The sequence below is a fragment of the Bubalus kerabau genome, chromosome 17 (genome assembly GCF_029407905.1).
Source record: "Bubalus kerabau isolate K-KA32 ecotype Philippines breed swamp buffalo chromosome 17, PCC_UOA_SB_1v2, whole genome shotgun sequence".
Taxonomy (NCBI): domain Eukaryota; kingdom Metazoa; phylum Chordata; class Mammalia; order Artiodactyla; family Bovidae; genus Bubalus; species Bubalus kerabau.
The window spans coordinates 55,099,164-55,117,760 of record NC_073640.1 but is presented as its reverse complement, the minus strand read 5'-3'; the positions used below and the strand labels follow the sequence as shown (position 1 = coordinate 55,117,760).

At 46.0% G+C, this 18,597-nt stretch overlaps 1 protein-coding gene across 4 annotated transcripts; it reads left to right on the top strand.

Moving 5' to 3' along the window:
• Positions 1-279: 279 nt before the first annotated feature.
• ETHE1 (ETHE1 persulfide dioxygenase) lies at positions 280-17,550 on the top strand. 4 transcript variants are annotated; one of them, XM_055553161.1, is made up of 7 exons: positions 280-436; positions 902-1,046; positions 1,207-1,355; positions 14,779-14,908; positions 16,083-16,172; positions 17,011-17,127; positions 17,338-17,550. In XM_055553161.1, exons 1-7 carry the CDS (start codon positions 356-358, stop codon positions 17,388-17,390), a joined length of 765 nt encoding a protein of 254 aa, XP_055409136.1. In that variant the 5' UTR covers positions 280-355; the 3' UTR covers positions 17,391-17,550. The 4 variants fall into 4 exon arrangements, with proteins under 4 accessions (XP_055409136.1, XP_055409137.1, XP_055409138.1 ...); XM_055553162.1 differs by lacking the exon at positions 16,083-16,172; XM_055553163.1 differs by lacking the exon at positions 17,011-17,127.
• The last annotated feature ends 1,047 nt before the right edge of the window (positions 17,551-18,597 follow it).

Below are 18,597 nucleotides of genomic sequence, written 5' to 3'. Positions count from 1 at the left end.
AGGCAGACGCTTTTTTTTCTTTTAAGGAACCTTTGTACTGTTCTCCACATAGTGGTTGTAACTCTTCCAACAGTGTAGGAGGGTTCCCTTTTCTCCGCACCTTCTCTATCATTTATTGTTCATAGACTTTTTGATGATGGCCATTCAGGCCAGTGTGAGGTGACTGTTCTTTGTTTCTCTGGGACTTTCCAAACTCGCCAGCCTCGCTCTGCTCAGCCCCGCCCTCGGTCCGCGCAGTCGCGGCTCCTTTAAGGCGGGCCCCGCCCCCGCCCTGCCCCTCCGGGGTCAGCCAGCGGAGCACCCGGCTTCCGCGGGCATTCGTCCTCGGCTCCGTCCCTACTCTGCCTCGGGCACGATGGCGGGGTCTATACTGAAGATCGCCGGCCGGCGGCTCAGTCAACACACAGGGTCTGGAGCCCCCGTTCTCCTACGGCAGGTTCGCTGTGGCTGGACCCGGGAGCAAGATTACTGGGTCCTGAGCGGGTGCAAGGGCGGAACTCCTGGGTCCTTTAAATCCGGAGAGATACCCTGGCCCCGATCCTGGATCTTTGAGGAAGGGGTGTGGGGCTAGACTCTTGCGTCCTTTAAAGGTGGTGGGGGTGGGGGTGGGGGTGGGGGGTGGTGGGGTGGTTCTGGAATCCTCCGGACTTGGGGCCGGAATCCTGCTTCTATTTCAGAATGGGTGATGGGGACCCAAATTTGGGGACGGATGGATGTTGGGATTCTTTCCTTTAGACAAAGTAAGGTGCAGGGGTCCCAGACTCCTGACTCCTGGAGTAAAACGGGTCTGGAGTTTCTGGGCCGGGATCTTAGGAAGACAATCGAGAGGCCTGGACTCCTGGGTCCGCAATGAGTGGAAGTCCGGTTCTGCGCTCTCAGCTGTACCCGCCCCGCTTCCCAGATGTTTGAGCCCAAGAGCTGCACCTATACTTATCTTCTGGGGGACCGAGAGTCCCGAGAGGCGGTTCTGATCGACCCGGTTCTGGAGACAGCGCAACGAGATGCCCAGTTGGTCAAGGAGCTGGGGCTGCGGCTGCTGTATGCGGGTCAGTGTGGAGCTCCTGGGGTCTGAGGGCATGGGGCCGCAGCTTGGAGCGGGAAGCCGGAGACCCGGACTCCTGGGTCTCAGGGAGGGCGGGGGCTTGGGGCTGGGGATCCCGGGTCCTCTCTGTGCCCTCCCGGACCTGGCCCTCCTCTCTCTCCCAGTGAATACCCACTGCCATGCGGACCACATTACCGGCTCCGGGCTCCTCCGGTCCCTACTTCCCGGCTGTCAGTCTGTCATCTCCCGCCTTAGCGGGGCCCAGGCTGACTGGCACATTGAGGATGGAGACTCCATCCAGTTCGGGCGCTTCGTGAGTTGGATGCTGGGTCTAAGAGGGTGGTGGCCTGGACTTCTTGGGCTAAAGGGAAGTGGGGATGGAGGCCTGGGCTTCTGAGACCTGCTGTAGGAGGGGCGGCCAGGCCTGAGTTCCTGATCTGTCTCTGGGAGGAGGGCACCATAAACCCAGGTGGAAAAGTGGGCCAAGAGTCTCTCACAGGTGTGTCTCTGACCGAACCCCTTAAGTCAACAACACTTAAAGAGTTTTCTGTAACCTTGTGGCAACTCCTTTGGCCTTGGAGTCTCATAATATTTGACTGGGAGCTGGAATTCCAAGGTCACCGTTGAGGGAGAGACCCAGCCCCGGCTTCCTAAAATCATTGATGGAAGAAGGTGCGGATAGTAGCCCCAGAGCAAGGACTAACTAGGATGAGGCAAGAGAGGTGCCTCCCGCGCAACACTTAAGGAGGCGCTCATTCTCACATCTGTGAAATGTCAGGGCTGGCACCTTCAAGTGGGTGCCTCCTTAAATGTTGCGCCCCTTCAGGAGCCTGCTTGCCTCACCCTAACTCCAGCCCCGCTATTGCCTCACACAGCAATGGTCTGAAGATTCCTACCTCCTTTTTTTGCAACCAGTAATATCAGCAGGGTTCCGGCCAGAATTTTAACCCAGGGCAATATGATGGGTGAGGCGGGTGCTAGGGGGAGTTGCCCTCAGGGGGAAGGGGAAACAGCTGGCAGAACTCTTTTCTGATCAGAGTTGCTAAAGACTGAAGAGAGTTTGGCTGGCTTTGTAGACAGAATGTTAGATGACAGGGTGAGGACTTTGCCTCAAGGTTTTGCTAAACGAGGTCAGTTTATCTGAGCCAGGATTTTGCGGAAATGAGGTCTGTGTGTGGGATCGGAAGGTTTATTATTACTTTTTAAATTTAATTTTTATTTTATATTGGCGTTTAGTTGATTTACAATATTGTGTTAATTTCAGGTGTACAGCAAAGTGATTCAGTTACCCATTCTTTTTCAGATTCTTTTCCCATATCGAGTTATGACAAAATATTGAGTAGGATTCCCTGTGCTATACAGTAGGTCTTTGTTGGTTACCTATTTTCTGTATAGTAGTGTGTATATGTTAATCTCAGACTCCTAATTTGGAATCAGAGGGTTTAGCTCCACTGATTACAGCCTCTTTATTTCAAGTCTTTTCCTGGAAGGAAGTAAAAAGAAAATGCATTGGGCATTTATATACACTGTGTTTAATAGGCAGGTTCTAACAAGCATTAGAGGTGTTAGAAACAGTTGGAGTTATGTGTCAAGGTGAGCCCTTTGTTATGTTGGCTGAGTGATGTTTTCAGTTAATCAATGTGGAAGGCTCTAGCTATGGAAGATTGTTCTAGTGCTTTTCTTTTTTTGGTTGTGTGGAGCAGCTTGCAGGATCTTAGTTCCCTGATCAGGGATTAAACCGGGGCCACAGCCCTGGGCTCACAGCCCTGGGCTTGCCTTGTGGCTCAGCTGGTAAAGAATCCACCAGCAATGCGGGAGACCTGGGTTTGATCCCTGGGTTGGGAAGATCCCCTGGAGAAGGGAAAGGCTACCCACTCCAGTATTCTGACCTGGAGAATTCCATGGACTGTATGGACCCATGGGGTCACAAAGAATCGAACACGACTGAGTCACTTTCACTTTTCACAGCAGTGGAAGCATGGAGTTCAGACCACTGGGCCACCAGGGAACTCTCAGTGCTTGGTTTTTTTAAACAGCTTTATTGATATAGCTCACATACCATCCAGTTCACCCATTTGAAATACATATTCAGTGACTTAGTATATTCGGAGTTGCACACCCTTCACCACAGTTCATTTTAGAATATTTTCATCACTCCAGAAAGAAGATTCTGCACCCCTTAGCTGTCACCCCAGTGTGTCCTTCTTTCGCTCCCACGGCTGCAGGCAACCACTAATCTGTTTTCAGTCTCTACAGATTTGCTTATTCTGGATATTTCATAGAAATGCTATCATATAATATATGGTCTTTGTGACTGTAACACTTACCACAATTTGTCAAGGTTCATCCATGTTGTAACATGTATCCAGTGTTTTGTTTCTTTTTATTACTGAATAATATTCCATTGAATGGATATATCACATTTTATTTATTCATCAGTTGATGGGCAGTTAAATTGTTTCCACTTTAAGGGTATTGTGAATAATGCTGCTATGAATATTCATGTACAAGTTTTGTGGGGGTGTATGTTTTCATCTCTCTTGGGTGTATACATGGGATGGAATTGCTGGATCATATGCTAACTTTGTTTAACAGTTTGAGAAACTGTTATCAGAAACTGTTACCCAGGGCTTCCCTGGTGGTCCACTGGCTAGAACTCTGCATTACCAGTGCAGAGGGCACAGGTTTGATCCCTAGTCAGGGACCTAAATCCCACATGCCATACCTAAGAGTTCACATTGCCTCAACCAAGATCCAGTGCAGCCAAATAAATAAATTAAAAAAAAAAAACCAAAAAACTGTTACCCAAAGTGTCTACACAATTTTATTTTTTTCAAATTGATCTTTAAAAAAAAATGTGTGTGTGTTAGTCGCTCAGTCATGTCCAACTCTTTGTGACCCCATGGACTGAGGAGCCCACCTGGCTCCTCATGGAAGAATTCCTCATGGAATTCTTCAGGCAAGAATACTGGAGTGGGTTGCCCTTCTCTTCTCCAGGGGATCTTTCCAACCCACGGACTGAACCTGGGTCTCCTGCATTTCAGGCAGGTTCTTTGCCATCTGGGCCACCAGAGAAGCCCTTAAATAAACATTTTTTAAAATATGTATTTATTTGGCTGTGTTGGGTCTTAGTTGAGGCATGTGGGATCTTTCATCGTGGCCACAGGCTTCTCTCTAGGTGTGGCGTGTGGGCTCTGGAGCTCACAGGCTCACTAGTGGCGGCGCACGAGCGTAGCTGCCCGGAGGCATATGGGAACTTAGTTCCCTGACCAGGGATCAAACCCACATCCTGTGCATCAGCAGGCAGATTCTTAACCACTGGACCACCGGGGAAGTCCTGGCTGTACCATCTTATGTTCCCATCACCTGTGTGAAGGTTGCAGTTCCTCCAACATCCTCGCCAACACTTTTTACTATCTGTCTTTATGATTAGTCAGCATTTTTGTTTGTTTTTCATCTGAGTTCTTTATAAGCCTTTGGAGATGGGCACTTTTCTTCCCCTCTCACTTCTCTCCCCTCCACTTTAAAAATTTTAATTGTAACATGCATATTATAATAACAAGGGCTCATATTATACACGTGCAGCCTGGTCATTTGTTACATATGTCTATACAGGAGTATCCACCGCCCAGATTCAAATCAAGCCCACTGGCCCAAAAGTCTTCCGTGTCCCCCTTCCTGGCCATTGACAGTCACACGAAGGGACCATTCTGACTTAAAAATCAGACTAGTTCTGTCTGTTCTGGACTTGATAAACAGGGGTCCGTGTGTACTCTTTGTGTCTGCTTCCTTCACTCTACATATGCTTCTGTATAATTGCAGTTCTTTCCTTTCGTGTTGTACAGCAGTAGCTGGCACACTTTTCTGCCCAGACCAGATAGTAAACCTTTCTGGTTTTGCAGGCCACATGATCCCTGTTGTAACTACTTAATGCTCCTGCTGCTGTGAAAGCAGTCATAGACAGTGCAGGCATGAATAAGCACAGCTGGGCTCCACTAAAGCCTTATTTATGGCCCCTGAAAATTTGATTTCAATAATTTCCAAGTGTCATGAAATGCTATTCTTATTTTGATTTTTTTTCCCCCAACCATGGAAAAGAAAAACCATTCTTAGTTCCCAGGGCTTATAAAAGCCAGTGGCAGGCCAAATGCAGTGCAGTTTGCCAGCCCCTGCAGTAGAGCATTTTATCATGTGACTTGATGACAGTTTATATTTATTATCCTTTTGATGGTTGATTTCAGTCTTGGCCTATTATGTAGAACACTGCTTTGGAGATTCTTGAACATCACCCTCAATGGTAATGGCGGGCATTACCCTCAATTCCAGGGAGTGGACTTGCTGGATCTTAGAACTGACACATATTTAACTTTAGTAGAAACCACCAGCTTTTTGAACCGGCTGTAGATTTTATACTCACAGTGGGCCACATTTGGATGGTTTTATTGTAGAATGGACTTTCCGTTTTATTAAGCAATGATTGAGACTTAAACCTTTCAGCAGCTCCCATGAGGGGTGGCAGATTCCGAAAGTTAGTCTTTCCAGTTACATATATTGATGTAGCTTCCCGGATAGCTCAGTTGGTAAAGAATCCACCTGCAATGCAGGAGACCCCGGTGTGATTCCTGGGTCAGAAAGATCTGCTGGAGAGGAGGTAGGCTACCCATTCCAGTATTCTTGGGCTTCCCTGGTGGCTCAGCTGGTAAAGAATCCGCCTGCAATATGGGAGACCTGGGTTCGATCCCTGAGTTGGGAAGATTCCCTGGAGAGGGGAAAGACTACCCACTCCAGGATTCTGGCCTGGAGAAGCCCACGGGGTCGCAAAGGGTCAGACACGACTGAGCGACTTTCATATATTGATGCAGAGAGGTTGCTGCTCAAGATACTAATCCCCGGGTCCCACTTAAGAGATTCTGATTTACTTGTTTGAGGCAGACACCAGAAATCAGTATATTTTAAAGCCTCACAGGTGATTCTCATTTGGCCCACCTGAGGATTTCAGTGGTTCTTCCTGTTTGGAATGAAATATTGTAGAACAGGTCTGTGGGCTGTGCTTAGTCGCTCAGTTGTGTCCGACTCTTTGTGATCTCATGGACTGTAGCCTGCCAAGCTCCTCTGTCCATGGATTCTCCAGGTAAGAATACTTCAGTGGGTTGCCATGCCCTCCTCCAGGGGAACTTCCCAACCCAGAGATCAAACCCAGGTCTCCCACATTGCAGGTGGATTCTTTACCTTCTGAGCCATCAGGGAAGCCCAAGAATACTGGAGTGGGGATTCTCCATGGGATCTTCCCAACCCAGGAATCGAACTGGGGTCTCCTGCATTGCAGGTGGATTCTTTACCAGCTGAGCTACCAGGAAGCCCCAGAACAAGTCTAACCCCCGCCACCAACATTTTTATGAAAAACTTGCAGCATACATAAAAGTTGAAAAAACGTTTACAGCATATGCCTCTATCTATCCATCACTTAATCTTATTTTTTTAATTGAAGTATAGTTGGTTTACAGTATCTTGTTAGTTTCATGTGTACAACACAGCGTCCATCTTATTTTTTTATGCATTTTTAAGTACCTGGTCCCCTAAGCAGAATAAATTTAATTTTTTTCGCAAAAGAAAGAAAGTTTAGCTGATGAAACTTCAGAGTATTTAGCTACAATGGAAAATGACACTTTAGATCTTCAAGTTTATCGGGTATAGAAACAGCAGTTAGTTATACCATAACCAAGTGCTTTTTAAATAATGGAGCAGAGAAATGAACTTGGGAACCAAGTGGGAAAAGGCTAGCGCTTACTTGCCACCAGGGGGCAGTGCGGGCCATGGGAACTGCCAGGCGAAGGAGCCTCGTGCTTGCGTGCATCTCTTGTGTTGAGTTTCGCTGATGGTTGTGTAAGGCACCACATCTGCAGGAAGGGCTTCCCAGGTGTGATCCTGCCTGCCTTCCGAGGCTAGGTCGTAACAGGCAGTTGGTGGCGCAATGGTCAAGAACCTGCCTGCCAGTGCAAGAGGCGTAAGAAATGTGGATTCGATCCCTGGGTGGAGAAGATCCCCTGGAGAAGGGCATGGCAACCCGCTCCAGTTTTCTTGCTTGGAGAATCCCATGGACAGAGGAGCCTGGCGGCTGCAGTTCATAGGGTCACAAAGAGTCAGACACGACTGAAGCCGATTTAGCAGGCACATTTCTGCAGGAAATAGGCGAAAGGGCAGCTATGGAGCTGTATTACGCCCTTGATGCATCATGAACGGGAAGAATAAATTTTTGAAAAGAATGTGGGGTTAGGCGGGTCCCACAGAATCCCTGCAGAGGATTACTCAGGTTTCAGGAACAGGTGAGGCTGGGCTGGGTCACCATGTTAGCTGCCCCCACCCACAACTTTTTATTTTTAGTATTTTCAAAACTGTAGTAAATCAAAAGAGTAGTACAGTTAATAGTCTCATATCTTTTCTCTGATGTTTACCTGTTGCTGACATTTTTACTACTTTGCTTTATTTCTCTCTCTTGTGTATATATTAATACTTTTTTCCTCCTTTTGTAGTCAAAAGCTAAGTTGCAGACTTTTCCCCCCTAAAGACTTCTAAGATTGCTTTCCTATATCAGCGGTTCTCAAACTCAAACGTTTTGATCCGAGGATTCCTTAACCCTCTTAAAAGTTATAAAGGGCCTCCCTGGTGGCTCAGATAGTAAAAAATATGCCTGCATTGTGGGAGGTGGGGGTTTGATCCCTAAGTTGGGAAGACCCCCTGGAGAAGGGAATGGCTACCCACTCCAGTATTCTTGCCTGGGAATTCTCATGGACAGAGGAGACTGGTGGGCTGCAGTTCATGGGGTTTATGGAGGGCCCTAAAAAGCTCTTGTTTACCTGGATTCTGTCTGTTAATATTTACTGTATTGGTTATATGTCAATCATATCTCAGTTTTAAATAGAAAACATAAGTATTCTGATATGCAAAAAGCATTTACTGTATCAGAAGTTGAAACTGAGACTTTTTTAAAAGCACAAGAATACACAAGCACCCAGCTGTCAGAGTGATGACATCATCACAGGTTATGTAGCTTCTGGAAAACTCCACTGAATTCTCATGGGAGTGAAAAAGGACAAACGGCCTCTTCACACCATTGTGAAAATAGTTTAATAGTGTTGATCTTGCAGACCCTGAGGGTTCCCCCTACGACACCACCTTGAGAACCATTCTTTTTAAAAAATCTCTGTCATGTCTAACAACATAGACATGTTCTTAAATTCTTAAATAGTTCTGAAATCTAGCCCATGTTCAAATTTCCCCATTTTCTCAGGAATCATTTTTATCAGTTCAGTTCAGTCTCTCAGTCACGTCTGACTCTGCGACCCCATGAACTGCAACACTCCAGGCCTCCCTGTCCATCACCAACTCTTGGAGTCCACCCAAACCCATGTCCTTTGAGTCGGTGATGCCATCCAGCCATCTCATCTTCTGTCGTCCCCTTCTCCTCCTGCCCTCAATCTTTCCTAGCATCAGGGTCTTTTCAAATCAGTCAGCACTTTGCATCAGGTGGCCAAAGTATTGGAGTTTTAGCTTCAACATCAGTCCTTCCAATGAACACCCAGGACTGATCTCCTTTAGGATGAACTGGTTGGATCTCCTAGCAGTCCAAGGGACTCTCAAGAGTCTTCTCCAACACCACAGTTCAAAAGCATAATTTTTATAGCTATTCTTTTATTAAATAGGACCCAATCAAAGTTCATACATGGCATTTGGCTGGTATGTGTATTTAGTCTCCTTTAGTCTAGAACTCAATGTACATGAGTTTGAGCAAACTCTATGAGATAGTGAAGGATAAGGAAGCCTGGTGTGCTGCAGTCCATAGGATCTCAAAGAGTTCAGTAGTCGCTGCACGTGGGCTCAATGGTTTCGACTCCCAGGCTCTGAGCGACTCATAGGCTCGGTAGTTGTAGCACAAGGGCTCCATGGCATGTGGGATCTTCCTGGATGAGGAATCAAACTCATGTCTCCTGCATTGGCAGGAGGATTCTTCACCACTGAGCCACCAGGGAAGCCCTTCTCTCAGTCTTTTTTTAAAATTAGAAGCTACAAATATACATTTTTGAGAAATCCTCCAAATGATAAGGGTCAACAGCAAATTCAAACTTTTAATAACTACTGAGCAGTCCAGACGAAGCATTACTATGGCTGAACCTGGTTCTTGACCCTCCACTGTGTCTTCTCTGACAGATAAATCTCATTAAACCTTCCTAACCACGTAGTAGGGATTCCCTGATGGCTCAGGGGTAAAGAAGCCGCCTGCAATGCAGGAGACGCAAGTTAGATCCCTGGGTTGGGAAGATCCCCTTGGAGAAGGAAATGGCCACCCACTGCAGTATTCTTGCCTGGGAAATCCCATGGACAGAGGAGCCTGGTGAGCTACAGTCCATGGGGTCGCAAAGAGACAGACACGACTTTGTGACTAAACAACAACATCCCTGTAGTTAGATCAGAAGTATTTTCCCATTTTACAGAGAAGGGAGTGCAGAGAGGAAAAGTGATTTGCCCAAAAGTTATACTGAGAAAGTTGGCTGAGCCAGGATTTGAACCCAAGAGGCTTGGTGGTTCCACTAGATCAGTATTTTAGAATTTTAAAACATTATTATTATTTATAATACAGAAATTATTGTATGTCAGGCATTTTAATTTTTTGGCTGCACCACTTGGCTTGTAGGATCTTAGTTACCTGCTGCTGCTGCTGCTAAGTCACTTCAGTCATGTCTGACTCTGTGCGACCCCGTAGACAGCAGCCCACCAGGCTCCCCCGTCCCTGTGACCAGGGATCAAACCCTGGCCCTTGGCAGGGAGGATGTGGAGTCCTAACCACGGAATTGTCAGGGAATTTCCTGAGCATTTTTAAAATGCTTTACATACGTGAAATAATTTAATCTTTATAATAGCCCTATGACGTGGGGACAATTATTATCCCCATTTTACAAATGAGCAGAGAAGCCCAGAGAGGTGAAATAGCTTGCCCAAGGTCACACAGCTAATAATAGCAGAGCCAAATTTACAGCCCATGTCATATGGCTCCAGGGACTGCTCTTAACCACTAATCCATGCGCTTTCACTGAGAGAGAAATATTTTACATCTGGGGTCAGCACTGAAACCTCAGCTTCATGAAATACCACTTACCTTCCTGTGCACCAGGCAGTCTGAGATTTCCCACTTCATCCTCTGCCTCTCCACTTCCCTCTTTATGTCTGCCCCACTTTTTTGTTTAGGCTCATGGTTATGTCTGTGAGATTCATCCATATCGTCACATGTAGTTCGTTCATTTGCATCCCGTGCCTCAGTTTCCTCATCTGTAGAGTGGGGACAGGAATGATGCTTACCGAGTAATGATGTGTGAGGTCTGAATGAATTCAGTCATGTCAAGGCCTTAGAAGAGAGCCTTGACAAAGGAAAAGGAGTCAATCAGGCTCGTAAAAAGTAGGCAGACCAGACTGATGGGAGAAGAGGGAATTGCAGGGACAAAATGTGTGGCGAAGCCTGGTGTTTTCTGGCAATGACTCTGGGATTCAAAGTAGCTGGGGAAAGGCGGATGTCATAGGACATGGGACTGGAAACGTGAGCAGGCACCAGAGCCGGGGCTGAAGAGCTGAAACTCTGTCCCGGGGCCACTGGGAGCCTGGGAAAGGTTTTTTTGTTTTTTAATTGTTGGATTGAAAAACAATTATTTATTTTTAATTGGAGGATAATTGCTTTAAAACATGGTATTCATTTCTGCCATGTGTCAACATGAATCAGCCATAGGAATATATGTGTCCCCTCCCTCTTGAACCCCCCTCCCCCAGGACGGGTTTTGAGCAGAGAGGGACAAAACTGGATCTGAGTAGTAGAAAAGCTCCCTTAGGTCATGTAGGAGGTAGATTGGAGGCTGGTAGGCCAGGGAGGAGGCTGGTGGTTGGCCCAAGCAGGTGAGGCCTGGGATGGACAGGATTATGGGGGTTGATAGAGATGGCAAATTCTAGATATTCCAGAGAAGGGAAAGATAAATAGGGAGGCTGACCATTAGCAAAGCCACCTGTGGCACAGCCTTGGTCATTAAGGGCCTAGGAGGTTTTGATCCCTGTGGCAAGCAGGATTGTGTTCAATTTATATTAAAATTTTGTTTAATTTATACACATCACATAATTAATATGCCATATACTGTTGACCCTTGAACAACTCAGGGAGTTAGGGCCACTGACCCTCCCCACATTCAAAAATCGGGATATATCTTAATACAGTCGGTCCTTCCATCTGTGTTTTCTCCACATCCATGGATTCACTAAGCCAGATTGGGTAGTACTGTAGTTCTTACTACTGAAAAAAAATCCTCCTATATATGGACTTGCACAGTTCAAATCTGAGTTATTCAAGGGTCAACTGTACATGCTCTAACTGTTGTTTAGTTGCTCCGATTCTTTTGCAACCCTGTGGACCCAGCCAGGCTCCTCTGTCCATGGGGTTTCCCAGGCAAGAATACTGGAGTGGGTTGCCATTTCCTTCTCCAGGGGATCTTCCCGACCCAGGGACTGAACCCAGGGCTTCTGCATTGCAGGCGGATTCTCTGCGGCTGAGCCACCAGGGAAGCCCCTATATACTCTAATTACTGGTTGTTTACAACTGACGCCCTTCTGATTGGCCAATACCCATGTTATTTGTTGTTGTTGTTATTCAGTTGCCAAGTTATGTCCAACTCTTTGTGGCCCCACGGATTGCAGGACGCCAGGCTTCCCTGCCTCTCACCATCTCCCCGAGTTTACCCAAGTCCATGTCCATTGAATCGGTGATACCATCCAGCTATCTCATCCTTTGTCACCCTCATCTCCTTCTGCCTTCAATCTTTCCAGCATCAGGGTCTTTTCTAATGAGTCAGCTGTTTGCATCAGGTAGACAAAGTATTGAAACTTCAGCTTCAGCATCAGACCTTCCAAAGAGTATTCAGGGTTGGTTTCCTTTAAGATTGACTGGTTTGATCTCCTTGCTTTCCAAGGGACTCTCAAGAGTCTTCTCCAGCATCACAGTTCAAAAGCATCAATTCTTCTGTGCTCAGCCTTCTTTAGTGTTCAGCTCTCACATCTGTACATGACTAATGGAAACACCATAGCCTTGACCATATGGACCTTTTTCACCAAAGTAATGTCTTTGCTTTTTAACACACTGTCTAGGTTTGTCATAGCTTTGTTATAACCAAAGTTAAATATTTTGAACATTTCTCCTGAATATCCATCCCCTTTTTTAGTTCAAAAATTTCCATGCTTTTTGTTTAAAAAATTCAGAGAGTATGGAAACATACAAAATAAAAAGTGAAATATCATTCCTCTGCTACCAAAAGGCAATATTAATTTGAGGGGCCAGGGGATGTGCTTTTTCCCACAAGATTTTGCAAGATTTGTGATTTCCCTTTGCACTTATATACCCTAGTTTGGCAGATAGTAACTGAAAAAAACATACAGTGGCTTGAACAAACAGTTTTACTTTTTCCTGTGACAGGAAATTTGGAAGAAGGTAGTTATTCTCTGATTTGGCATCACCATCATTTGTGGGATTGATTATCTTGGCTTTTTTTCCTTCATGGTTGCAAGATAGCTGCTGCAACTCCAGCCATCACATCTTGTGTTCAGAGCCAGATGAAGTGGAAAGGGCAAGTGCCAGTCCCTTTTTATCAGGAAGGGAGAAGCTTTCCCAGAATTTCTCAGGATACTTGCTGAGATTTTATTGGCCAGAGAACTGTGCCAGAGGCCACCCAAGCTGTCAGGGAGACTGGGAAAGTGCTTCTGCTGGGCACACTGATGCCCCAAACCAAACTGGGGATCTGTGAGTGGGGAAGGTTAAAACAGATATCGGGTGTGGATATAGAGTCTGCACATAGTGTCCTTTGATAATTAGCAGATGACTGCCCTGGACAAGGATGCTAACTGGTGGGAGGAGCCTCTGTTAAGAGAGGAGGAGTGATATGTGAGTGGAAACTAATCTCATACGTGATTGTTAGATCACTGGGGTAATAATTTTTTTTCTGACAGTTGCTTCACTGAACTGAGTGTGGGGATTTAGATAATCAGGGCTCCCTGGGTGGTGTCTTTGTGCTCATGTGTTGGTTGTTCTTAACAGCAAGGCCTTAGTAGTGGCTTTGAGAGGTCAGAAAATATGTGCCTTTGAGATGTTGCTAGACGCTGCTTGCTGCTGCTGCTAAGTCACTTCAGTCGTGTCCGACTCTGTGCGACCCCATAGATGGCAGCCCACCAGGCTCCCCCGTCCCTGGGATTCTCCAGGCAAGAACATTGGAGTGGGTTGCCATTTCCTTCTCCAATGCATGCAAGTGAAAAGTGAAAGTGAAGTCGCTCAGTCGTGTCCGACTCTTAGCGACCCCGTGGACTGCAGCCTACCAGGTGAAAGGGTTTGTCTCAAACACCCTGAGCAACTCTGACAGTTGCCAATCTGATAAATGAAAAATAAAGGTTTTAAAATTTATTTTAAACCTCTCTCTCCCTGCCCTTTTTTAGAGGGGATCAAACATCTTTTCAGATGTTTGTTCCCTCTTCCCTGAATTGCCTGTTCTTTTATTTAGCCAGTTTTCTTTGGGGGTTCTTATTGATGTTTAGGAGCTGTTCAGATATTCTGGTTTTATAACACTTTCTTATACATGCTGCTAATATTGTCTCTGAGTTTTTTTGTTTTGTCACTCTGATTTTCCTTTTCTATAATGAAGTTAAACTATGTGGCCCCTGTTTTTCCTTGTGGCCTCAGGATTTCCTACTGTCTTAGAAAAACTTTTTCTACCTCAAGGTTTTATGTATATACATATATAATATATATGCATAATGTTATATAAACATAAATATAATATGCATCTATAAATATAGATCTATTCTTTTATATTTCCTTCTAGAGTTTTGGGGTGTTTTTTTTAGTGTTTATTTAGTTTATCCTGAATTTTGTGTTTTATTTTTGATTACAAAATGGCATGTTCACTGTAAAACAAGAAGATAATATAGGAGGAGTCCAAAGAAAAAAATATTTTGAGTTAATTAATAAATTTTTAAAAATAGACATTGTTTAAGTTGCTTTGTAACCTGTTTTTTTGCACTTACTGGCTAGTAAACATCTTTCATGCCATTAAATATTTGTGTATGGCATCATTAAATTTTATTTCAATGACATAATTTTAAATGACTGTTCAGTATTTCATATTTATTAGTGTGCTTACCTTTTTCTTACTGATATGTAAGATCCATTCGTACATAAAGTATCCTGACTACTGTCTGGTATGTATGTGCTACAAAAATATTTTGCCAGCATGTTGATTTCCTTTAAATTTTGTTTATGATGTTGTTGCCATTCTGAAACCTCAAATTTATTAAAATTCAAACCACTGATCTTTCCCTTAATGATTTAAGCCTTTTAAGATGAATGTTCTTCTCTAACCAGAGATCATATATCGAGTTGGCTAAAAACTTCATGAGTGAACTTCTTGGCCAGCCTACTATTTCTTTGTATGTTTGTTGTTCTAGTTTTATGATTTTATTTCCTTGTTTTAAGTTTGTAATTCATTGGGGGTTTACTCTGGAGTGACGTTTGAGTCTAGGATCTTACATTTTTTTTTTAATCAAAAAAAAGTACACATTATCTAAATGTGACCCTGGGATGAGGTGGGAGCATCTGAGGCCAGTTTTACCATGAGTGTAAAACCATAGGCTTATTGGTGACTCTTTGTACTTTCCTTCTCTGCCAGGCCTTGGAGACCCGGGCCAGCCCTGGCCACACCCCTGGCTGTGTCACCTTCGTCTTGAATGACCACAGCATGGCCTTCACTGGAGACGCCCTGCTTATCCGAGGGTGTGGGCGGACAGATTTCCAGCAAGGTCACAGGCCCTTTTCCCTGACCCAAGATTTTAGTATGGTTATGTGAATGCCAGGATTTTAAGTGTCCGTTGTAAGAATGAATGAACAAATGTTAGATTTTTAGGGGATTAGCCTTAGATTGAAGGAGTTTAGCTGCTAGGAGGTGGTTAGGTTCAGTGGTTTAATTGCTAGGGGGTGATGTTACATTGGGCTCCCCTGGTGGCTCAGCAGTAAAGAATCTTCCTGCCAATTCAGGAGACTCAGGAGATGCTGGTTTGATCCCTGGATCAGGAAGATCCCCTGGAGGAGGAAATTGCAATCCACTCCAGAATTCTTGCCTGAAAAATCCCATAGGCAGAGGAACTTGACAAGCTACAGTCCATGGGGTTTCAAAGAGTTGGACACCACTGAGTGACTGAGCATGCATGCACGATGTTACATTTGGGGTATAGCTGCTGGGGGCAGTTACATTAAGGAGTTTCACTATGGGAAGGGTGTTTAGTTTCACAGTGTCAGGGTTCAACTGCCCTTTGAGTATGTGTGTGAATGTGGTGGACACTAGATTGGGAGGATTCAGCCACCTTGCAGGGTGACGCTGGATGAGAGAAAAGAGACAGCCCTAGTGAGCTGGCTGTGGGTAGCCACGTCCCCAGGCTGCTTCTTGCTTCCTCTTTCCTTATCTTTCCATCTTGGTCTCTGTCTTTTTCTCTCTGAAGCTCCTAATCTTCCATTTATTCATCCCCACCACAGTCATGAGATCAAAGAAAAGATGGCAGAACATTCTGAGAGGTTTGCACCTGTCCCAATTTAGGACTCGCAGCTTCTTGCCAAAACTATGGCTCTATCCTCCTTTGCCTCATGTCTTCAATTTCTTACCTTCTAGTCCACTTTCCCTGCCCAGAATCCTTTCTTAGCCCCCCCAGAGTGACGGGACTTGGTGCTTCAGGGTCCTATCCCAACCTTCTTTACAGTCATGCTGAATTCTTACCATTCCCCAAGTCTTTGCATGTGTTGTTCCACTTACCTAGAATTCCCTTCGCTCTCCTCTACACAAAGGGTTGGCTACTGACAGAAAATGAGGGAGAAGGTTTAGCTACAGTGATTTTTATCCTCCTGTCTTCTTCCTGAAGGGAAGCAGTTTGGGAGCTTCTCTCAACCTGTTGTTCCACTGACCTCTGACTTTTCCTTCCCCAGGCTGTGCTAAGACCTTGTACCACTCAGTTCATGAAAAGATCTTCACTCTTCCAGGAAACTGTCTGATCTACCCTGCTCATGATTACCACGGTGAGGGCTTCCTGGAGGAGGTGTGGGATTTACATAATTTAGCATTTGAGAGGGAGCACTGAACTGCTGTAACCCTCGTGTGGCTCTCAGACTACAATTCCCAGGAATTCCTCTGGCTAAAAAGATCAAGTGCTGAGGTATACTGAGGGTCAGTTCAGTTCAGTAGCTCAGTTGTGTCCGACTCTTTGCAACCCCATGAATCGCAGCACGCCAGGCCTCCCTGTCCATCACCAACTCCTGGAGTTCACTCAGACTCACGTCCATTGAGTCAGTGATGCCATCCATCCATCTCATCCTCTGTCATCCCCTTCTTCTCCTGCCCCCAATCCCTCCCAGCATCAGAGTCTTTTCCAATGAGTCAACTCTTCGCATGAGGTGGCCAAAGTACTGGAGTTTTAGCTTTAACATCATTCCTTCCAAAGAAATCCCAGGACTGATCTCCTTTGGGATGGACTGGTTGGATCTCCTTGCAGTCCAAGGGACTCTCAAGAGTCTTCTCCAACACCACAGTTCAAAAGCATCAATTCTTCGGCCCTCAGCCTTCTTCACAGTCCAACTCTCACATCCATACATGACCACAGGAAAAACCATAGCTTTGACTAGACGGACCTTTGTTGGCAAAGCCTAGAATTCTGGAAGGCATGGGCTTTCCTGGGACTTTCTTATAGAACCTATGGAACTGGGAAACTACATTTCCCATAGTGCCTATTGGCTAGGGGGAAAGCAATCTGTTAGTCCTGGGCCAGAAAGATACCCTGAGGCCTCCTGGGAAATGTAGTTCTGGGAGGCCAGAGGCACTGGACAATTTGACATTCCTCCCCACTCCCTTGGCCATTAGGGCTCACAGTGTCCACTGTGGAGGAGGAGCGGACTCTGAACCCTCGGCTCACCCTCAGCTGTGAGGAGTTTGTCAAGGTCATGAACAAACTGAACCTGCCTAAACCTCAGCAGATAGGTGAGTGGCTGAGGATCTGGACTCCTGGATCTGAGGGAAGGAGCTGGGGGTCTGGACACCTGGGTGTGAGGGAGGAGGTGCTGAGGGTCTGGACTCTTAGTTTCTCAAAGAAGAAGAGCTATTAGGACGTCTGGGTCCTCAGTGGGGCAGAGGGGAAGCCGGATGGTCTGCTTGGGCCCCTTTGTTTCACTATTGGCTTCTTCGTTTCAGACTTTGCTGTTCCAGCTAACATGCGCTGTGGGATCCAGACACCTCCTTCCTGACCGACCCTGACTCTCAGGCGCTCACAGCTCACATCCGTTAAGAATGCACTAGGTGGGGTGAGGGGAGCCGTGCCATCACTGGGGCCTCTCTCCTCTTCCCCTCCCTTACTAGCCCCCTCAAGCTTCTTAAATAAACATCTTTTTTTTTTTCCCTCCTCTGAATCTGACTTCTGTTTTCTGGGGGAACCAGTGGGTTTCTGGGCTGAGGTATCTGCGGTTAGTTCTGGTCCCTGGAGAGGTCAGGGAGCAAGGCAAGATAAAGGTCCTGGGAGCCTGGAAGGAGGAGATTTTTGTAACTCATAAGAGAGAAGCAAACAGATATGTGGGGCAGGGTTTCTCAGCTCCTTGGATTAGAACAGTCTTGAGTTTAAACCACTTGCCCCGTGAGACCCAGAATAAAGTACTTCAATTCTCCCAGCCTCAGTTTCTTCATCTGTAAAATGGGAATAATAGAAATAATAATAGGGTGTTGTGATGATCCAATGAGTTCATATACATGAAGTGCTTGGCACACTGCCTACACAGCAGATTTCCTATCAGTGTTAACTATTATTGTTACTATCTTTCCGAATGATCTCTCAGGGACTTCCTGGCTTGAATGACAGTAAGCGTAATGGTAAAGACTGGATTTTCCAGAGAACAGATACGTTGCTCACATCAACAACATGTGTAGACTCTGGGTACGCTTGCCCCCCTCAGCCTCAGTTTCCTGACTATAAAATGGAGATAGTAATTTCTCTGTAAGCTGCTGTCAAGATGAAATAAATTAATGTGTATAAAATGTTTATACTTTATATAGGCAGCTCCTGACATCCAAAAATCCTTTCTCACACAGCAGTTATTTTCCTGTTTTTGCCTAGAGAGGAAAGGGTCTGGCTGAGACCTTTAACCTCTGCCCTCCACCCATAGCAAGGTGGGGGGGGGGGGCCACACTTCCCGCTGTCTCTGGGCGGGGCTCTGACTCAGCTCAGGGCACCCCCTCCTCTTGTCCAGCTCCCCAAACCGGTTAGGGCCCTTCTAAAGTGCTCATTAGAGGGGAGAGGTCCCTACCTCCATTCCCCTCTTCCTGTCAGGATTCTCAGGGTCTGGGCATTAGGGAGGCGCTTTTACACAGGTGACCAAGGCGCCTGGCCCCCCGGGGGCAGGACTGGGGGTGCTGGAGGCAGAGCTGGGGGGTCGTCATGCTGGGTTTTCCTAGGGTGGCGCC